Below are 19400 nucleotides of genomic sequence, written 5' to 3'. Positions count from 1 at the left end.
GGGCGACATGAATGGGGTTGTGTCTGTAAATATGGATAAGTCGCAAAGCGCTAACATAACAAAAGATGGCAGACTACCTAAAACTTTTTTTGAAATGACTGACAATATGGACTTAATTGACATATGGAGGGTCAAGAACCCCCTAGGAAAAGAAGGAACTTTCTTTTCTGAAGCTCATCTGACATGGACACGAATCGACCAAATATGGATAACTAGAGGGCTGGCACCCAAGACTAGAAAGGTGGAAATCTGCCCAAAAATCTGCTCCGACCATAACGCTTTGAAAATGGAACTGAGACTAAATACAACCGGATCCTTTAGATGGAAAATGAATGACACCTTACTAAGGGACGAGAAGATTGTTAAGAAGGCCCAAAAAACTTTAAAGGACTATTTTGAGATAAATTTAAATACCACCGTGGAAAGAAGAACAATCTGGGACGCAAGTAAAGCAGTTATGAGAGGGTTTCTAATACAACAAAACACGATCAAGAAAAAGCTCTGGAATGAAAAGAAGGAGAAGATATTGGAAAAAATAAGAGATGGAGAGAAAAAATTAAGATCCAGGCCCAAGTCGAAGGAAGTGCTGAGAGAAGTGAAATTTTTCCAAGCACAATATTTGAAATTGATAAATCAAGAGGTGGAATGGAAAATTAAACAAATGAAACAAAGATCTTTTGAATCAGCAAATAAGTGTGGGAAACTGCTAGCATGGCAGTTGAAAAAGAGACAAAAACTTAACACAGTTACAAATCTAGAGATTGAAGGGAGAATGGTTCAGAAACCCGAGGAAATTAGAAAGTGCTTCCAGAGATATTTCAAAGAACTTTATTCACAAGGGCCACAGAAAGATTCAGAGGTGGACCAATTTCTTAAAACTAATGGACTACAGAAAATACCTCAGGAAATGAGAACAACCCTGAATAGTAATATCACACAGCAAGAAATTGAAAGTGCCATTCAGAACCTCCAATTAGGCAAATCTCCAGGCCCCGATGGACTTACCTCCAAATATTATAAGGTTTTGAAGGACTATTTGACACAACCTTTGTTGGAGGTCTGTAACCAGATTATGGAGGGGAGGAAGGCACCGGAAACGTGGAAAGAAGCTTTCATCACATTGATACCCAAACTAGAAACTGAAAAGACCCAGCTTAAGAACTACCGACCTTTTCTCTCTATTTTCTCTGCTCTGTTGAGATTTCCTTGTGGAACAATACCTGTGAAATTGAGGAGCTCTTCTGCTTTTCTCCCTTACTAAAACAAGGTGGCTGCTGCCTCTCAGAGATGGGCATATGCAGAACAGGATGATGGACCTGGTGGGTGATGGGTCTGATCCAGCAGCTGCTTCTTACGTTCTCCTTGTGCAGCAGAAGTCTCCCCTTCTCACTTTCTCCTCCTCTGCATAAACTAACCTGCCCTGGGGATTCCTCAAATCCAGCAGAGTAACATAGGCAACACAGTGGGACACCCAGGTGGGGAAAGCAAGGAGGAGAGAAATCCCATTGCATTAACATTAATTCTTGCGCTGGTGCAATGATATACCTGGGTACCCACTTGAATGGCCTATATCAATCATATGACGGCAACTGAATTTTCAATGTGTACTTTTCTCTTATTTCTCTGTCTCTTTTTTATTTTCTTCTATTAAAAATCAATAGAAAAGAAAAGAAAGGTATAATGGCAGGGGGATGGGTCCTAGCCTCAGTGTCTAACTAATCACCTGGTGTTCTACAGGTTTTTTGTTTGTTTGTTTTTTTACTCTGCAGAACTCAATTGCCAGGACTCAGAAATGTAATAGTCGAAAGGGAGAAGATTCTCCTGATGGTTTGACTCAGTTCCCTGATTGTGCGTTATTAGTAACAAACTTCAAGACCAATCTCTTGCCCAAATCATATAATATTTTTATGAATAGATAATACACAAATAAATGTATGGAGAGTTTGATAATGTTGCTGAGCTTATTTATTGAGAAACCGAATTAAGATGTTGCGAGATATTCACTGGCTCACAGAGGATAAGCAAAGAGAAGAATGATTTTTTTTGGTGGTGATGCAATGAGTGAAGCTTAAAGAGAAATGGGACTTCTTTTGTAGATGTTTCATAGTCATGTGCATCTTAAGCTTTTTTGCATTCTCCATAGTATTTCAGTTCCAGCTTTCCTCCACTTTTGCTAATGATGAGAAAAAGAAGTAAATAAGTATGAGAATTCATAAGATGAAGCTTTCATTATAACTCCTTAAAGAGAAATACTATATAGGTGGGAAAGCTTATGCCATCATTGCTCTTTGTCTTTGGGATGGGAAAGGGCTGAGGAGGAATCCTGTCTGAGACCCTGGAAAACAGCTTCCTGTCAGCCTAGCCAATATAGAGCAAGAGGGACTAATGCTCTTTTCAGGTCTACCATTTGTGGAAGATCCTCCTTCTCCCGCCTTCATCGTACATCTGTGTCAAACTTCTCTAGGAGCAAATGTTCAGACTTTTACCCAGAGCAGTTCCAAGATCCACATTAAGGAAACACCTAGTGTAGGCCTTTGTAATGTAGGCCTTCATAATAATGTTCTTACTATCCCCTAATTGTGGGACGTGGGTGGCGCTGTGGGTTAAACCACAGAGCCTAGGACTTGCCGATCAGAAGGTCGGCGGTTCAAATCCCCACGATGGGGTGAGCTCCCATTGTTTGGTCCCTGCTCCTGCCAACCTAGCAGTTCAAAAGCATGTCAAAGTGCAAGTAGATAAATAGGTACTGCTCCGGCGGGAAAGTAAACGGCGTTTCCGTGTGCTGCTCTGGTTCACCAGAAGCGACTTAGTCATGCTGGCCACAAGACCCAGAAGCTGTACGCCGGCTCCCTCGGCCAATAAAGCAAAATGAATGCTGCAACCCCAGAGTCGGTCACAACTGGACCTAATGGTCAGGGGTCCCTTTACCTTTATCCCCTAATTCCCTGATGGCTTTTTTGGTTATTTTTCTTCTGGGCCAACCCTACTACCTTTTGCGTTGTGTCTGGTCTGGTGGGATGGTGATAGAGCCCTTCTGGGCATATTTCCCCTGACCATTTTTCCCCCCATCACTCTTAGCGGGAGCAACAAGAGTGTCAGGAGGGTGGTGCATGTGAATAGCCCTCCCAATCCACTACACTTTCAAATTCAGGGCTACCTACAGATTAGCTCTGCTCACTATGTTCCTTTGGGCCTCATAAGCAACACAAAACTCAGGGCCATGGCTTAGAACCTGACATTTTGCAAAATGATTCCTGCACTTCCCAGGGGAGGGGTGTCCCCCTGCTTGACTTTCCTTCTACATGGGTGCTGATTCTCTTTTTCTTTTCTGTTTTTTATTTACATCTCACAATGCTTATTGCAAATATAATCATGTACTTTTTAACTTCCAACAAAGATGTCAGGGGGGGGGGGGAGATTCCTGCACTGCATGAGGTTGGACTACATGACTCTCAGGGTCCCTTCCAACTCTATGATTCCATGATATACTCACATATATGCATTGCAGAAGAGACACTGGTTGCCATAGGTCTTGCCATCAGAACCGCAGTGGGCCTGGTACTCCAGGGTGCATATTGGGTTTGGATACCCTTTGCAATATTTCTGAAGATGAAGGACACAACAGTTTTAAAGGTCCTCCCCGCTTAACCTTTGGACTACCCATTGTGGGCACTTACACCTGTCAAATTATAGATCGCCAGTGCCAGGGATTTCATGCAAGACACCTTAAAGTTTAAAATATTGCAGGGTTAGAACAGGTACAATTTTTTTCATGCTGTGAAACAAAATTTGCAAACATGGTAGTCCCCTCAGAGAAGATTAATCTTGCCAAATTGCGAGTGAGCAGCTCTAGGGGTTCATGCTAGACACATTTAACGGTTGTTTTTGCAAAAAAAAATACTTTAAAAAAACACACAGTGAGTGCCTGGATTCTTAAGACAGTGGCCAAATAATATGCCTGCAAGGTTGGGCGGTCTGTCTAGTAATAACTGAATAACCCCACAAGGCTACTACTGAACACAAGCTGAGACTCTCTTATAAATTGTGAGTAGCAACTGGAACTAATACTAATAATACCACCAACTTTTTTATTTTTTTTTAAAGGGGTGGGATTAGAGATGTGAAATCCTGGGAAAAACCCAGCTCTTGTATGTTATATTTGTGTTGATGTGTTTTTGTTCCCTGTATTTTAAATTCTATTTTAAAAATTGACACATACACAGAGAGAGAGAGAGAGAGAATAATTTAAAATTCCACAAGAAATATAAATTCACTTATCTTAACTCCATGCTACTTCCATGTTCTATCATAAGAATAAATGATTTCCCACTTACCGCTTCCCATGTTGCTTTCACAACAACATCTAGATGCAAAACATAGATGACGTGAAAATGATTTAGCAAATCCATATGCTGCATAATAGTCCATTTGATAACATTTATTTATATTAACCGAAAAGTGGGATGCATTTTATCTTGTACATCCTATGTTATCCTAAAAGTGCCTTGGCAATATGCAATTTCCTTTAAATGCCACTGAGCATGGATAGGAAGACAATCAAATCAATGGGAAATGGTTCAGTCTGTTAACTATAATAATTACAAATAACTGTATATACTGGTTTAGTCCATATCTAACTGGGACCCAGTTCTGTTGATTTCCCTTGAATGCCTGGCTGTGGTGCTTTGCGTGTTTAGAATCATGGCTAGGTCCACTTTTTATGTCATAAGAGCCACATGGAGACCATGAAGAAAGGAGGGTACATGGTAGCTTCAGGGGGCATTAGTGTTTTGAGCTTCAGCTTTCAAAAAGGCTCCTATTGTTGAAAAGTGGTGGGCGCTGTGTGCAATGTAGAGCCCTGATGTACAGCATCTTTATTAGATAGAGTAAATTTAACATAGCAAGACATTCATTCTGGTTCTTCCTGGCATGTATCATTTCATATATGGGGAACCTTGAGAACAGACATGTTTCAGTGCCCAAAAGAATGTGGGAAGGCTCAAGTGTGTATGTGTTTTGGGGAGATGTGTGTCCCTGCCCCCAGGGTCCCTATGCTTAACAACAATGTCCCCTCCTTCCGTAAGGTTTAAACCAGCAAACAGAATGGTTTGCAAGGAGATTTTAACTGGATTTAGTCAACACAGGTGGAGCCTTCCTACACTCATCTGAAGACATGAATAGTCCATGGATTCTTTGGTCCCTACACCTCTCCAAGAAAGAGAACTTTTGCAATATGAAATATTACTCACCTGAGTACAAAAAGAAGACCATCAGAGTGAGGAGGAGAAAGCTGCTTGGCTTCATGATTTTGCTGGTGGGTTTGGATCTGTTGGCCTCTTAGTGCTTTTCCAAGCAGTAGACGCTTTTCAGATTCCACTGGTTATGGATGAGGTCTTGTATCTCTTCCATGTATTTATGGAAGTTTCTGCAGCCTTGATGATGAAATCTCCCAATTTCTGAGAAATATTTAAACATGAAAATGTGATTACAGAGGACTGCAATGTCTTGTACCAATTTTAATGGTTTCCCTTTCAATGCACATTCCACGTGCATGCAATAAACATTTGGCAACCGGTTCCTTAAGAAATACGGCCTTATGGTGTGATGATGACATTGCTGTTGTAAGTCACAAGAAATGAGGTACAAACAAAACAGTTTTAGAAATGTTGGGATTCTTTTCATCATTGTTTTAGTATAAAGAAAACAAAGGAGAAAAACAAAGGAGCCTTACTCCTTCAGCATGTAAGCCATAAAATAAAAGAGGTATTGTTGTCCCAGAAAGTAATACAAACACGTTATATACGTCAAACACACTTATTATCTTTAATTGTTTGGAAACCATTAAGTGGAAAACAAGCATGGAGAAAACAAGATTTGGCGATAGGAGAAAACAAGCCATGAATGTATGGCGTGAGCATCTTGGATTTGGAGGCCATTTTCTTCTGAACACAAGTTACTGGGAAAACAGCAGGTGGGTCCAGTGTTTTTGCCCTCAGGTCCTGCTTTCAGGCATCCCATAGGTATCTGGTTGTCAGCTGTGAGAACAGGATCCTGGGACAGAAGAGACATGGGCACGATCCAGCAGGGGTATTCTTATGTTCTGATTAAACCACACTTCCGATGCTCAGAGTATTGCCCTAACAATATCTTTCCCATTTTTCCTTGGAGATTCTCCTTGAAGTGCCATATTCATTCTATTGAGATCGCAGTGCTAAGGCAAATCCTTGATACTTCTAAGGACAGAAGTCTCACAATTGTAAATGGGACTCAACGGTTCGGTAATTTTGGAGAGTGCTGGTTGCATTGCCTTCTTTTTAAAAGTGTCAGGTATTTTGTACTATCTTTGCATCAGAACATAATAATGCTTACTTCAGGTAAGCTCCAGTGGCTGCAGTGGCAGGAGGGCAGCCCCACAGCTCTGGCCCACCCAATGTGCCACTTCTGGATGCTGAACTTTGACTTGGATCCTCAGCCAGATCCAACAGGGCTTTTCTTCTCAAAACCTTCTCCAGTTTTGAAAAATACAAGTGGCATGTCCAGAACATGTATATGTTAAGGTGTGTGCATTTGAGCCCATGGGCAGAAGTGGAAAACAGTACATGTTGGCTGGCAGTGGGTCCAGCAGATATGGAGCTGTATTTACTTCAGCAGCATGAAATGATATCACCCTTCTCTAGAAACCCACGTGATACATTGCAATAAAGTTAACTGAGAATGTTACTGTCTTTTAATTCATTTTTATTGATTTACTTTGAAAATATCTATTATCTTTGCTATGACTTATGTTTGAGACAGTAAGCTGTTCCGTGTACTATTTGCTAACTGGCTGGTTGCCAAATGTTTCTTGAATTGTGCACTAAATGGAAACTGTTGAAATTTGTACAGGACACTGCAGTTCTCTGTAATATTCCATTTCCATATGCAAATATTTCTTGAAACTGGGAGAGTTCGTCATCAAGGCCAAAAGACTTCCTTGTATGCATGGGAGAGAGGTTAGATCTAACTGCTTGGAAGAGCACTAAGAGGCGAGGTGCCCGTAGGGGGTGATGTCTGTTGTACACTAAAAGGAAACTGTTGAAATTGGTACAGGACACTGCAGTTCTCTGTAATATTCCATTTCCATTTCTAAGCACTAAGAGGCTGACAAATCCACCATTACAATCATGAAGTTGTCTGGGTTTGCTTCTCTGGCAGTGGTCGGGCAAGCGAGGTGCCAGTAGGGGGTGATGTCTGTTTCATTTCTCCAATCTGGGTGGGCTGACTCTGGGGGTTAGGCGATCTTGTAGGTAAACTGGTCCCAAGTTGTTAAGGGCTTTGTACGCTAATGGGAATACCATGAACTCTGCCTGGTACCCCATCCAGGATAGGCAATGGACCAATTTCTTGGACACGGGGACTACTTACCCACAGTGCATCCATCTTGCCAGGTTTCAAGCTCAGCTTTCACCACTGCTTCCAGGCAATGGCCCATTTCACCACTGCTTCCAGGCAATGGCCCAGGTACTGTACAGCCTCTCTGGATTCAGATGTTGTGGCAAAGTAGAACTGAGTGTCGTCAGCATACTGATGGCACCTCACTCCGAAACTCCTATTGACCTCTCCCAATGGATTCATGTAGATATTGAATAGCATTGGAAATAAGCACTCCATAATGTGGCCACAAGATGCCCCCCCAACAGTGTCCCAAAGCTTTTGCAAAGTTTTTTTGCAGGTACAGTCACTCTGATTGGAAGGAGGTAGCCACAAGGCGGCCCCCCCAAACAGTGATCCACAGCTATTCTCGAGACTTGCCATGATACATTTCTTTGCTTTTCTATTGATTTTTAATCAAAGAAAATTAAAAAAAAAACAGAGTTATAAGAGAAAAATACACATAGTAAATCAATTGCCATAATATAAATTGAAATATGCCATTCAATTGGGTACCCAGCTACATCATTGTGCCAGCAGAAGACTTAATGTTAATGCAATGGGATTTCTCTCCTGCTTGCTTTCCCTACCTGGGTGTCCCATGGTGTTGCCTATGTTGCTCTGGTGGATTTGGGAAATCCCTAGGGGAGGTTAGGCTATGCAGAGGAGGAGAGAGAGAAGGGGAGACCGTTCTGCTGCACAAGGGGAATGTAAGAAGCAGCTGCTGTATCAGGCCAATGGCCTACCAGGTCCATCATCCTGTTCTGCATATGTCCTGCATTATCCTTCTTTTAAAAAGTATCAAGATCTTTCCAAACCACTGTGATCTCAATAGAATGAATATTGCTACAAAAGTCGAATGCCTGCCCCTCTCTCTGCCAAGCGGTGGCGAAAGCCCATGGGGTCCCAGGCACCCACACAGGGTCTGTGTTTCTTTGGAGAATTGAGGATGCAGCAGAGACTGTCGTGGCTTTAAGTCAACCTTCCCAAGATGGATCCCAGCTCTGCTTCCTGCTTCTTCTTCCCAGCAGCCTTTGCTTCCAGACAACCTTTTCCTGTCACCCCAAACATACACCCCATCACCTTGGTAACGTCCACATCATGGATTCCAAGTAGGCCCATCAACACCTTTGTCAGATTCATAGAAAATTCAATTACCCCAATATAAATTGATATATGCCACCCAGGTTGGTATTCAACTACACCCTTGAATTAGCTCAAGAATTAATAAAAATATCTGAAGAAGTGTGCATGCACACGAAAATTTATACCAGAACAAACTTAGTTGGTCTATAAGGTGCTACTGGACATTTTTTTAATTTTTTATATTTATTTCAACTGCATCAGACCAACACGTCTCCCTACCTGAATCAAAAATTAATGTTATTCATGTTATTAATTAATGTTATTGCAATGGAATTTCTCTCCTCCTTGTTTGTGATTCAAGGACCTGCCACTCACTTGGGGATAAGAAAGAGACATGGACACGGTATGTTAGGTTAATGGGCTAAAAATGGCCACAACTTTATTGATTACAGCATGTGAGAGGTATTGGCTTAGGCATTGGATAAAATTGGATCTGACGAAAACCAGCAGCGGAATGAAAGGGAAGTGCTGCCACAGCCATGTTTGAGCAGCAAAACTCCACCCCCAAGCCTCCAGCTGGTTGGTTGGCTGCCTGGAGGCGTGGCGCAGCAGCCAGGTCAGCTGGGCAGGGGGCTGGAACGCCCTCTGCCAACGCGGGAAACGGCTCCTGCCCACAACTCCTCCCCTCTGTAAGGAGAAGAGGCTTTTCCCCACTTGGGTGTCCCACTGTGTATTCTTGATTTCTCTGGTGCATTTGGGAAATCCCCGAGGGAGGCAGGTTAGGCTGTGCAGAACAGGATGGACAATTTTTTTCAAGAAGATTCCATTTTTATTCACCCTGTTGCTCTCATAAATGTAATATTAATAGCCTCACTAGCCCCTCCCTAATCCGATTTGAGACCAGTGACTTGCATTGTATCACAAACTGGCCTGTATATGATTCTCGTTTTGAGACTGTCGGAATTGGGAGTCTGAAATCTGGAGACACCTGCTTCCGTAGGTTTTCATGCTAGCCACATCTAAACTTCCCCACCCCCACGCCAATATATATGAAATCAGTGTTGGCTAGGTCCATGTAATAAATTGTTATTTTTTGACAAATACTATATGACATGCAATTTATCACTATATGACATGCAATTTATTATCTGGCCAATGGCCCACCAGATCCATCATCCTGTTCTGCATATGCCCAGTTGCTCATGTAGCACCCTGCTCGTGGTTAATGCTTAGCTGGAATGAAATATTCAACGCAGCAATAAACAGAGATCTTGGGTTCACATTCTCACACACCATCAATGAAATAAGAATCTAACATAAGAATCTAACATTTCTTACTTTCTAAATCCTTTGCCTAATTACATTAAGCCAACAAATCTCATACCCCATAACATAGATAGCTTTTTAGAAGAAAAGGCCTTTGCAAAGTAAAAAAGGAACTCAGTAAAAACAACTTCAAAAGGACTCTTCAATTTACACCCCCCTTTCCCAACCAGCTGCTTTTCCCATTAGCTCTTCCCAAAATTTATTGCCCTTTAACTCTCTCATTATACCTTAGACCTTAGGAAAATATGGCTACAGTCTGATGGGAGGCACATGGTATTATTTTCTGTTAAACAATAAATCTTACTATTTACCAACTCTTAATTAGTGTTTTTGCAGCTTGATTGTATTCTGTAATATGTAGGGTCAGTATAACCTTTGCTCCCAGCCTGTAATTCCCTTTTACAACTTTGAGAAGAAGTGTGCATGCACACGAAAGCTCATACCAAGAACTAACTTAGTTGGTCTTTAAGGTGCTACTGGAAGGAATTTTTTTTTTGTTTTTGCTCATCAGAATATCTGCTTATGGGAGGGAAAGGCAGGAAGTACCCTCGTGTTGTGCAAACGTCTGATAAAGTGTCAGGCTTCAATCCTATTCACTCTTCCTTGAAAGAGAAACCTTACTTCATAAGGCTTAATGCTTAGGATCAGGAGAAGTGCCTCTGAGGGAAAAAGTGGGCTCTGCCAAGATTTGGAACCCTCCAAACTCTCTGAACCCAAGGTCCAGACTTTCTCCTGCGAGCTTCTTGTTTCCAATATTGGCCAAGATGTATCATGTAAAACACATACAGGCATAAGGGTTGGAGAGAGACGCTGCGGTGGTTAGGAAGGAGATGAGACAGAATTAATGCCTCGCAATTGTAGGTGCGACTCCTTAGTTTTATAGTTTTGCTGAATGATGGTTGCATCATCCTTCTTTTTAGAAGTATCAAGATCTTTCCAAACCACTATGATCTCAATAGAATGAATATTGTTACCAAAGTCAAGTGCCTGCCCCTTTCTCTGCCAAGTGGTAGCAACACTTCTGTGGTTTTCAAATAATTAAAGATAATAGGTGCGTTTGGCATATATAACGTCTTTGTATTGCTTTCTTGGACAACCTTTACAATACCTCTTTTATTTTATAGCTTACATGTTGAACCAGTAAGGCTCTTTCCATGGGTTTCCCTGATAGCTACCTCTAAACTCCCTACCCCCGTAATATTTATATCTGAAATCAGTGTTGGCTAGGAGTACATGTAATAAATTATTTTTTGGCAAATACTATATGACATGCACCGGAGTCTTTATTTCAGCCTTGTTTTGGCTTATTGTCAAGACAAGCTACTTTGCATGCAACTTCCTAAGCTACTGGTTACCACATATCTCTTGCATGTCCCTAGTTTCTGCAGAGGAAGGGAACTGTTATGCATGGTATATTACATTGCTGCCCTCTGTAATGTCCTATTTCCACATGTAAATATTTCTTGAGACTGGGAGATTTCATCATTGGTGCCACAATGACGTCTATATATTTAGGGCAGGACTCCAGACCTGACTGCAGCCAGAGAAATCTGAGAAGCATCTACTGCTTGGAAAAACACTAAGGGGCAGACAGAACTAAACTCACCAGCATCATCATGAAGCCAGGCAGCTTTTTCCTCCTCACTCTGATGGTCTTCTTTTTGTACTCAGGTGAGTCGTATTTCATATTGCAAAATTTCTCTTTCTCAGAGAGGTGTAGGGACCATACAATCCATGGACTATTCATGCCTTCAAATGAGTGTAGGAAGGCTCCACCTGTGGTGGCTAAATCCAGTTAAAATCTCCTTGCAAACCATGGGTTCACTGTCTGAAAGCGAAAGGAAGGAGGAGACATTGTGGTCAAACATAGGGACACGAAGGACAGGGACACACATCCCCCCAAAACACACACACACTTGTACCTTTCTCTCATTCTTTTGAACACTGAAACATGTCTGTTCTCAAGGTTCCTCCTATATGAAATTATACATGGCAGGAAGAGCCAGAATGAATGTCTTCCTATGTGAGATTTACTCTATCAAATAAAGATACTCTACATCAGGGCTCTACAGTTCTCAAGGCACCCACCACTTTTCACACAATAGGAGCCTTTTTGAAAACGGAGGCTTGAAATATTAATGCCCCCTGAAGCTACCATGTACCCTCCTTTCTTCATGGTCTCCATGTGGCTCTTATGACATAAAAAGTGGACCTAGCCATGATTCTAAACACGCAAAGCACCACAGCCAGGCATTCAAGGGAAATCAACAGAACTGGGTCCCAGTTAGATATGGACTAAACCAGTATATACAGTTATTTGTAATTATTATAGTTAACAGACTGAACCATTTCCCATTGATTTGATTGTCTTCCTATCCATGCTCAGTGGCATTTAAAGGAAATTGCATATTGCCAAGGCACTTTTAGGATAACATAGGATGTACAAGATAAAATGCATCCCACTTTTCGGTTAATATAAATAAATGTTATCAAATGGACTATTATGCAGCATATGGATTTGCTAAATCATTTTCACATTATCTATGTTTTGCATCTAGATGTTGTTGTGAAAGCAACATGGGAAGCGGTAAGTGGGAAATCATTTATTCTTATGATAGAACATGGAAGTAGCATGGAGTTAAGATAAGTGAATTTATATTTCTTGTGGAATTTTAAATTATTCTCTCTCTCTCTCTCTCTCTCTCTCTGTGTGTATGTGTCAATTTTTAAAATAGAATTTAAAATACAGGGAACAAAAACACATCAACACAAATATAACATACAAGTGCTGGATTTCCCCCATGATTTCACATCTCTAGTCCCATCCCGCTTTTTTTAAAAAGGCGGTGCAATTATTATTATTATTTCCAGTTGCTACCCACAATTTGTAAGAAAGTCTCAGCTTGTGTTCTGTAGTAGCCTACTGGGGTTATTCTGTTATTACTAGACACTCACTGTGTGTTTTTTAAAAGTATTTATTTGCAAAAACAACGTTAAATGTGTCTAGCATGAAACCCCTGGAGCTGCCCACTCAAAATCTGGCAGGATTACCGTATTTTTCGCCCTATAGGACGCAATTTTTCCCCTCCAAAAATGAAGGGGAAATCTGTGTGCATCCTATGGGGCAAATGCAGGGTTTCACTGAAGCTTGGACTTCCCGCAGGGCTCCCTAGGCTGCAGATAGCAGCCTGCTGCACGGAGCGTGGGGAGCGCTGAAACAGAGCGCCCTGCACTTCGGGCAGACATCAGGCAGCCCCACAAGCTCGGGGGACAGCAGGGAGGCGCAGAGCCGCCATTCCGCTGTTCCCCGACCTGGTTTGGATTCCCCGACCTGGTTTGGGGGGGCAAACAAAGGGAATTTTTTTCCCTTTATTTCCCCCCAAAAAACCTAGGTGCGTCCTATGGGCCGGTGCGTCCTATGGGACGAAAAATACAGTAATCTTCCCTGAAGGGACTACCATGTCTGCAAATTTTGTTTGGCAGTGTGAAAAACTTTGTACCTGTTCTAACCCTGCAATATTTTAAACTTTAAAGGTGTCTTGCATGAAATCCCAGGCACCGACAATCTATAATTTGACAAGTTTAAGCATCCACAATGGGGCCTTACCATGTCACCGAATCACATGCCCCAAGAGGGAACTTGGGATGAATAGAGAACAACATTATCACACAATTCCCTGCTTGCCAGGACGATGAATCAGCATTTCCTGTGCTTGAATGCATAACTAAATATAACACTTGGTGTATTCCTCATGAAATTTTAATTTCCCGCACTTTAAAAAAGAATCTAAAAGATCCACCACTATGTTCCCCACCGAAAGCAGCGACAAACGGCTGTATCTGCACAAGACAAAATCCCTCGCTAGACTTAATAACAGAACTAGAATGACTAAATGCTGTCAACCAGCCACCAACTCAAAAACGGACCCTACGCTTGCTGTCCTGGAATATCGCAGGGTGGGGAAACAAAGGCGGAGACCCAGACCTAATGAACTTCTTTAAAGACTTTGAATTAATACTTCTACAAGAAACATGGTCAACTAGAGATATCAAAATCAATGGCTTCACCTCCTATACGAAACCCGCATTGAAAACAAACACGAAGGGCCGGCCGAAAGCAGGGTTCTGTTGTATGATCAAAGACAACTTAGGGTTTGAAATCAAGCAACTAGAAGAATGCTTACCACTTGCACAAGCTCTACTTTTAACCCAAAACAAAGATTCTTTGCTACTTGTAAATGTCTATATCCCCCCAACCAAAAACAACAGCAGCAGTGAAAACTGGTCACAACTAACCTCTTATATAGAAAATCTGACCGATAAATACCCAAATGCCTCACTGATAATAGCAGGTGATTTTAATGCCAGAGTAGGAACCAACAATGAACAACTATGTAGCAAACTAAATTGGAATACTGATAATGATATCGCACATGCCCTGAAAATAGGACGATTCTCCAGAGACAGGGTTGTTAACAACGAAGGCTTACGCCTACTTGAATTATGTAACAACTTTAATTTGCAGATTGTGAATGGTTCAACAAAAGGCGATAGAAGCGGGGAGTTTACATACTTCTCCCCCCGAGGATGCAGTGTCATCGACTATATTCTTGTCCCTTATAATATTATAAATTCGATCATGGACTTCAAAATTGGAACGCGCACTGAAAGCGACCACCAGCCATTATCGTTGTCTATTAACTTAAAGGACGAAACCAAAATAACTAAGTACAATACCATAGAACCTTCTCAATACAAACAAATGACCCAATTAAAATGGTCCCAGGAAATGAGTGTAGCAGTGGGGCAAAAACTTACAGCCAACCTGAGAAAACAAGTATTATCCAACTTAAAGATCACTAATTTCTACAGTGATATTCCGAAAATTTATAATGAAATCTTTCAAATGTTTGTAGAGCTTAGTACTCCACCTAAAGTTTGGGTACTTAAACATACCGCTAGCCCTTGGTTTGATGATGAATGTTTCCAGCTAAAAAGAAAACTGCGCCAAACATTTAAAAATAATCGCACTAAACTAGAGCCCTCTTATCTTGATGAAAAAAGAAAATATCATTACACTCTGGCCGAAAAGAAACAGAAATACGCAACCCAAAAATGGCTACAATTATTTGACTCAATTCAGAGCAAAAACAACAAAGCGTTCTGGAACCTAGTGTATGGAGGATTGAAAGCCGAAAACCAACTAACTCTACCACCAATTGCAGAATCCAAATGGTTCCAATACTTTACATCTGTATTTAACAATCTACACAGTGAACTTAAAGGAAATGAAACCACCAAAAATAAAATTATTAAACTCCAGGAGTGGCCAAGGGTAGAGGAAGAGGAAATTAGAGAGATAGTTAAAAATTTCAAATCGGGGAAATCTCCTGGGCCAGACGGTCTACCAATAGAATTATTTAAGACCTATATCGATTGGTGGGCAGAACCCTTAGCCCAACTGTTTACGCTTATAGATAAATATGGGATCATACCTGAGATATGGCTAAGATCAATAATTATTCCAATCTTTAAAAATGGCGACCCAAAAGAACCAAGGAATTATAGACCGATAAGCCTTCTATCAGTGATAGGGAAAATCTACGCTAAGCACCTCTTATCTAAACTCCTTACCTGGATGAAAAATCTAAATTTACCAGGGAAAGAACAAATAGGTTTCTCCAAAGGTTGCTCCACACTAGACCACTGTCTTATACTTATGCATCTGGTTGAAAAATACAGATCCCAAAGGCAATCTAAGATATACGCTGCTTTTGTAGATTTTCGTGGTGCATTCGACTCAATTGACCGCCCAAAGTTGTGGAGGAAACTCGCAGAATTAAAAATCGATCAGTGCCTATTGATTCTAATGCAAAATCTACACTCTTCCAATACCTGTCAAGTCAAACTTAACATCAAAGGTCACCTTTCATCAGACATCCCAATCTCGAAAGGGGTAAAACAAGGGTGTATTCTTGCCCCCTTTCTATTTAATTTATTTTTATCAGACTTGCCAGATTACCTTCAAAAAATAGAATCACATGCCCCTAAACTTAATCAGAAACCAGTCCCTCTCTTACTATACGCAGACGATGCTGTCCTACTATCCTTAACGAGCTTGGGTCTGAAACGTCTTATATCTTCACTGATCCTCTATTGCGAATGTAACAAACTCTCTATAAACTATGAGAAGACAAAAATTTTGGTCTTCTCGAATGGTTGGAAATTAGAGAAATGGAAAATAAGAGGGCAAGAAATCCAACAAGTGAAAATCTATAGGTATCTGGGAATCTTATTCCAGAGCAATTTAGGGTGGGCAACCCATCGCACAAATGCCATAAAACAGGCAAAGTGCATCTCATCAGCAGTTGCCCGTTTTCATTATCAGAAAGGAAATCAATTTATTCCTGCGGCAAATCAGATATTTCAAACAAAAGTGCAATCCCAGATATTCTATGGAATCCCGCTATGGGTCCAAGCATATAACAATGATTTAAAAAAGATTCACTCTAGCTTTCTGAGACGTATTCTTGGACTCCCAGCTATGATCAAATATGAAACAATGTGTGCAGAAATAGGCATACACACAATGGAATATTGGGCATGGTCCACCTCAATAAAGTATTGGTTACGCTGCCACTTTCGCTGCCCTCCATCAAGTCTGCTCGCTGATTTGCTCAAAGACTCCTATAAATCAAGATGGTATCAGCACCTCGAAAAAAAGATTGAATCTTTAGGCATCGAGCTGGAGCCCCTGTACAATTCTAGTGAGCAATATATCTCCCATAATATCCTAACTAGACTAAAGGATGTCGAGAGACAAAATATTATGGCAGCTGTAAACAAAATTTGCTCCCCCATATTCTATGAATTAAATATCTTAGATAGCAGAGCCAATTACGTCACTAAACTAATAATCCCAGCCCAACGTAGGGCTTTTATGCTGGCCCGTTTGAATGTTTTTCCCTCAGCATTTGTCAGGGGAAGATATCAAAACATTCCTAGAAACAAGAGACTCTGCAGATGCTCTATGAATGTCCCGGACACTGTAGAGCATATTCTCCTTCATTGCCCATTGTACAGTACGCTCCGTCAACGCGTGCTGTCCCCTCTTTTGGGTGGTCTGGAACTGCAGCAAGGTGAATGTGTGGGTTTCTACCTATCCGACGTTGACCAAAGGGTAACGGCGGGGGTAGCCGAGTTTTTGGTAGCAGTCCTCCAAGGAGCAGGATAACAAGGAAAACCACTGACTCTATATGTATATATATATATTCATTTAGCAAACTGCTGCCTTTTTATATATATTTCAAGGCTTTTATATGTTATTTTCTCTTTTAAGGTTTTATTTCCATAATGCCTAATAAAGGTTTGATAAAGTAAGTAAGTAAGTATTCCTCATTTGTGCCTCATTATTAGGGGACGCAGGTGGCGCTGTGGGTTAAAGCCTCAGCGCCTAGGACTTGCCGATCGAAAGGTCGGCGGTTCGAATCCCTGCGGCGGGGTGCGCTCCCGCTGCTCGGTCCCAGCGCCTGCCAACCTAGCAGTTCGAAAGCACCTCCGGGTGCAAGTAGATAAATAGGGACCGCTTACCAGCGGGAAGGTAAACGGCGTTTCCGTGTGCGGCTCTGGCTCGCCAGAGCAGCGATGTCACGCTGGCCACGTGACCCGGAAGTGTCTCCGGACAGCGCTGGCCCCTGGCCTCTTGAGTGAGATGGGCGCACAACCCCAGAGTCTGTCAAGACTGGCCCGTACGGGCAGGGGTACCTTTACCTTTACCTATTAGGCATGTCATAATCAGAAAGGCCTTGCAGTCCAAAGGTTAAGTGGGGAGGACCTCTAAAAGTGTTGTATCCTTCATCTTCAGGAATATTGCAAAGGGCATCCAAACCCAGCATGCATCTTCGAGAAACGTCCCCACTGCGGTTCTGATGGCGAGACCTATGGCAACCAGTGTGACTTCTGCAATGCATATTTGTGAGTATATCATAGAATAATGCAGTTGGAAGGGACCCCGAGAGTCATGTAGTCCAACCTCCTGGAGTGCAGGAATCTTTTTTTTCCTCTCAGACATCTTTGTTGGAAGTTAAAAAGTACATGATTATATTTTCACTAAGCATGGTGAGATGTAAATAAACGAAATAAAAAGAAATTGAGAATCAGCACCCATGTAGAAGGGAAAATCAAGCGGGGGGGAGACACCCCCCGGGCAGTGCTGGAATCATTTTGCACAATGTGGGGTTCTAGCCCATGGCCCTGAGTTTTGTCTTGTTTATGAGGCCCAAAGGAACATGGTGAGCAGAGCTAATCTGTAGGTAGCCCTGAATTTGAAGATAGAGTGGCTTGGGAGGGCTTTTCACATGCACCACCCTCCTGACACTCTTGTTGCTGCTACTAAGAGCGATCCAGGGGGATGGGGAGGGGAAATAGGCCCAAATGGGCTCCATCTGTTAGAATATTCCATTCCATCTTAAGAGGAACAGGTATGACTGTTGTGTGTCACATGCCTGTTTACACTCCAGCACAGCTTGCTGGGAACTTACGTTTGTGTGTAGCTATCGCTTAAGCTGCTTGCATTTGGACATGAAGAGGAGAAGACATGTTTTTCCTTTTGTCCTGATGTATGCTTAATAAACTGCTTGTAAATATGCTTTACAAAGCCTCTCCCTCCCGCTTCTGTTGTGCGTTTACTCTGCTGAGTTGCGTGCCCAGCTTCTGAACTTCTGAAGCTCTGGGTCACAGATTCATGCTGCACAAAGGACTGGAGTTTGACCGGCATGTTGGCCCATGGGCTAAGGCCATCTGGGTGCTTGCCAATTGCCCCCAATTCCTTAGGAGCATCCCAACACTATCACCATCCCATAAGGCCAGACACAACGCAAAAGGTAGTAGGGTTGGCCCAGAAGAAAAATAACAAAAATCCTCATCATTGGGTAATAAGAACATTATTCTGAAGGCAACAAAGGCCTACACTAGGTGTTTCCTTAATGTGGATCTTGAAATTGCACTAGGTAAAAGTCTGAACATTTGCTGCTAGAGAGGTTTGACACAGATGTACGATGAAGGCGGGAGAAGGGGAATCTTCCATAAATGGTAGACCTGAAAAGTGCATTAGTCCCTCTTGCTCAATATTGGCTAGGCTGACGGGAAGTAGTTTTCCAGCATCTCTGACAGGATTCTTCCTCAGCCCTTTCCCGTCCGCAAGACACATAGCAATTATGGCATAAGCTTACCCACCTATATAGTATTTCTCTTTAAGGAGTTATAATGAAAGTTGCACCTTACGAATTCTCATACTTATTTACTTCTTTTTCTCCTCATTAGCAAAAGTGGAGGAAAGCTGAAACTGGAATACTTCAGAAAATGCATGGCAGCTTAAGATGCACAAGACTATGAAACATCTACAAAAGAAGACCCATTTCTCTTTAAGCTTCACTCATCGCATCACCACAAAAAAAAAAAAAAATATCCATTCTTCTCTTTGCTTATCCTCTGTGAGCCAGTGAATATCTTGCAACATCTTGATTCTGTTTATCAATAAATAAGCTCAGCAACATTATCAAACTCTCCATACATTTATT

The 19400-nt window shown here is 41.8% G+C and overlaps 2 protein-coding genes across 3 annotated transcripts in view; one reads left to right on the top strand and one right to left on the bottom strand.

Moving 5' to 3' along the window:
* LOC310838671 (ovomucoid-like) overlaps window positions 1-19264 on the top strand; it is a 28945-nt gene extending 9681 nt beyond the window's left edge. The window contains exons 1-4 of one of the 2 annotated variants that reach the window (XM_083726241.1): window positions 11374-11493; window positions 12381-12409; window positions 17687-17796; window positions 19144-19264. In XM_083726241.1, the coding sequence (XP_083582367.1) occupies window positions 11439-11493; window positions 12381-12409; window positions 17687-17796; window positions 19144-19198 (249 nt within the window). In that variant the 5' untranslated portion in view covers window positions 11374-11438 and the 3' untranslated portion in view covers window positions 19199-19264. Of the gene's footprint in view, window positions 1-11373; window positions 11494-12380; window positions 12410-17686; window positions 17797-19143 lie in introns of those variants that run through there. The other variant, XM_083726242.1, reaches the window with a different exon arrangement.
* On the bottom strand, window positions 1995-5375 carry LOC310834307 (ovomucoid-like). Its single transcript, XM_083717840.1, has 4 exons — window positions 5250-5375; window positions 4335-4363; window positions 3494-3603; window positions 1995-2173 (listed from the first exon to the last, which is right to left on the bottom strand). The coding sequence occupies exons 1-4, from the start codon at window positions 5302-5304 to the stop codon at window positions 2119-2121; spliced, it is 249 nt and encodes an 82-aa protein (XP_083573966.1). The 5' UTR covers window positions 5305-5375; the 3' UTR covers window positions 1995-2118.
* Window positions 19265-19400: the final 136 nt, after the last annotated feature.

The sequence above is a fragment of the Podarcis gaigeae genome, assembly GCF_964106915.1.
Source record: "Podarcis gaigeae genome assembly, chromosome: 2".
Lineage (NCBI taxonomy): Eukaryota > Metazoa > Chordata > Lepidosauria > Squamata > Lacertidae > Podarcis > Podarcis gaigeae.
The sequence above is the reverse complement of the archived record's forward strand: the minus strand, read 5'-3'. Positions and strand labels throughout refer to the sequence as shown.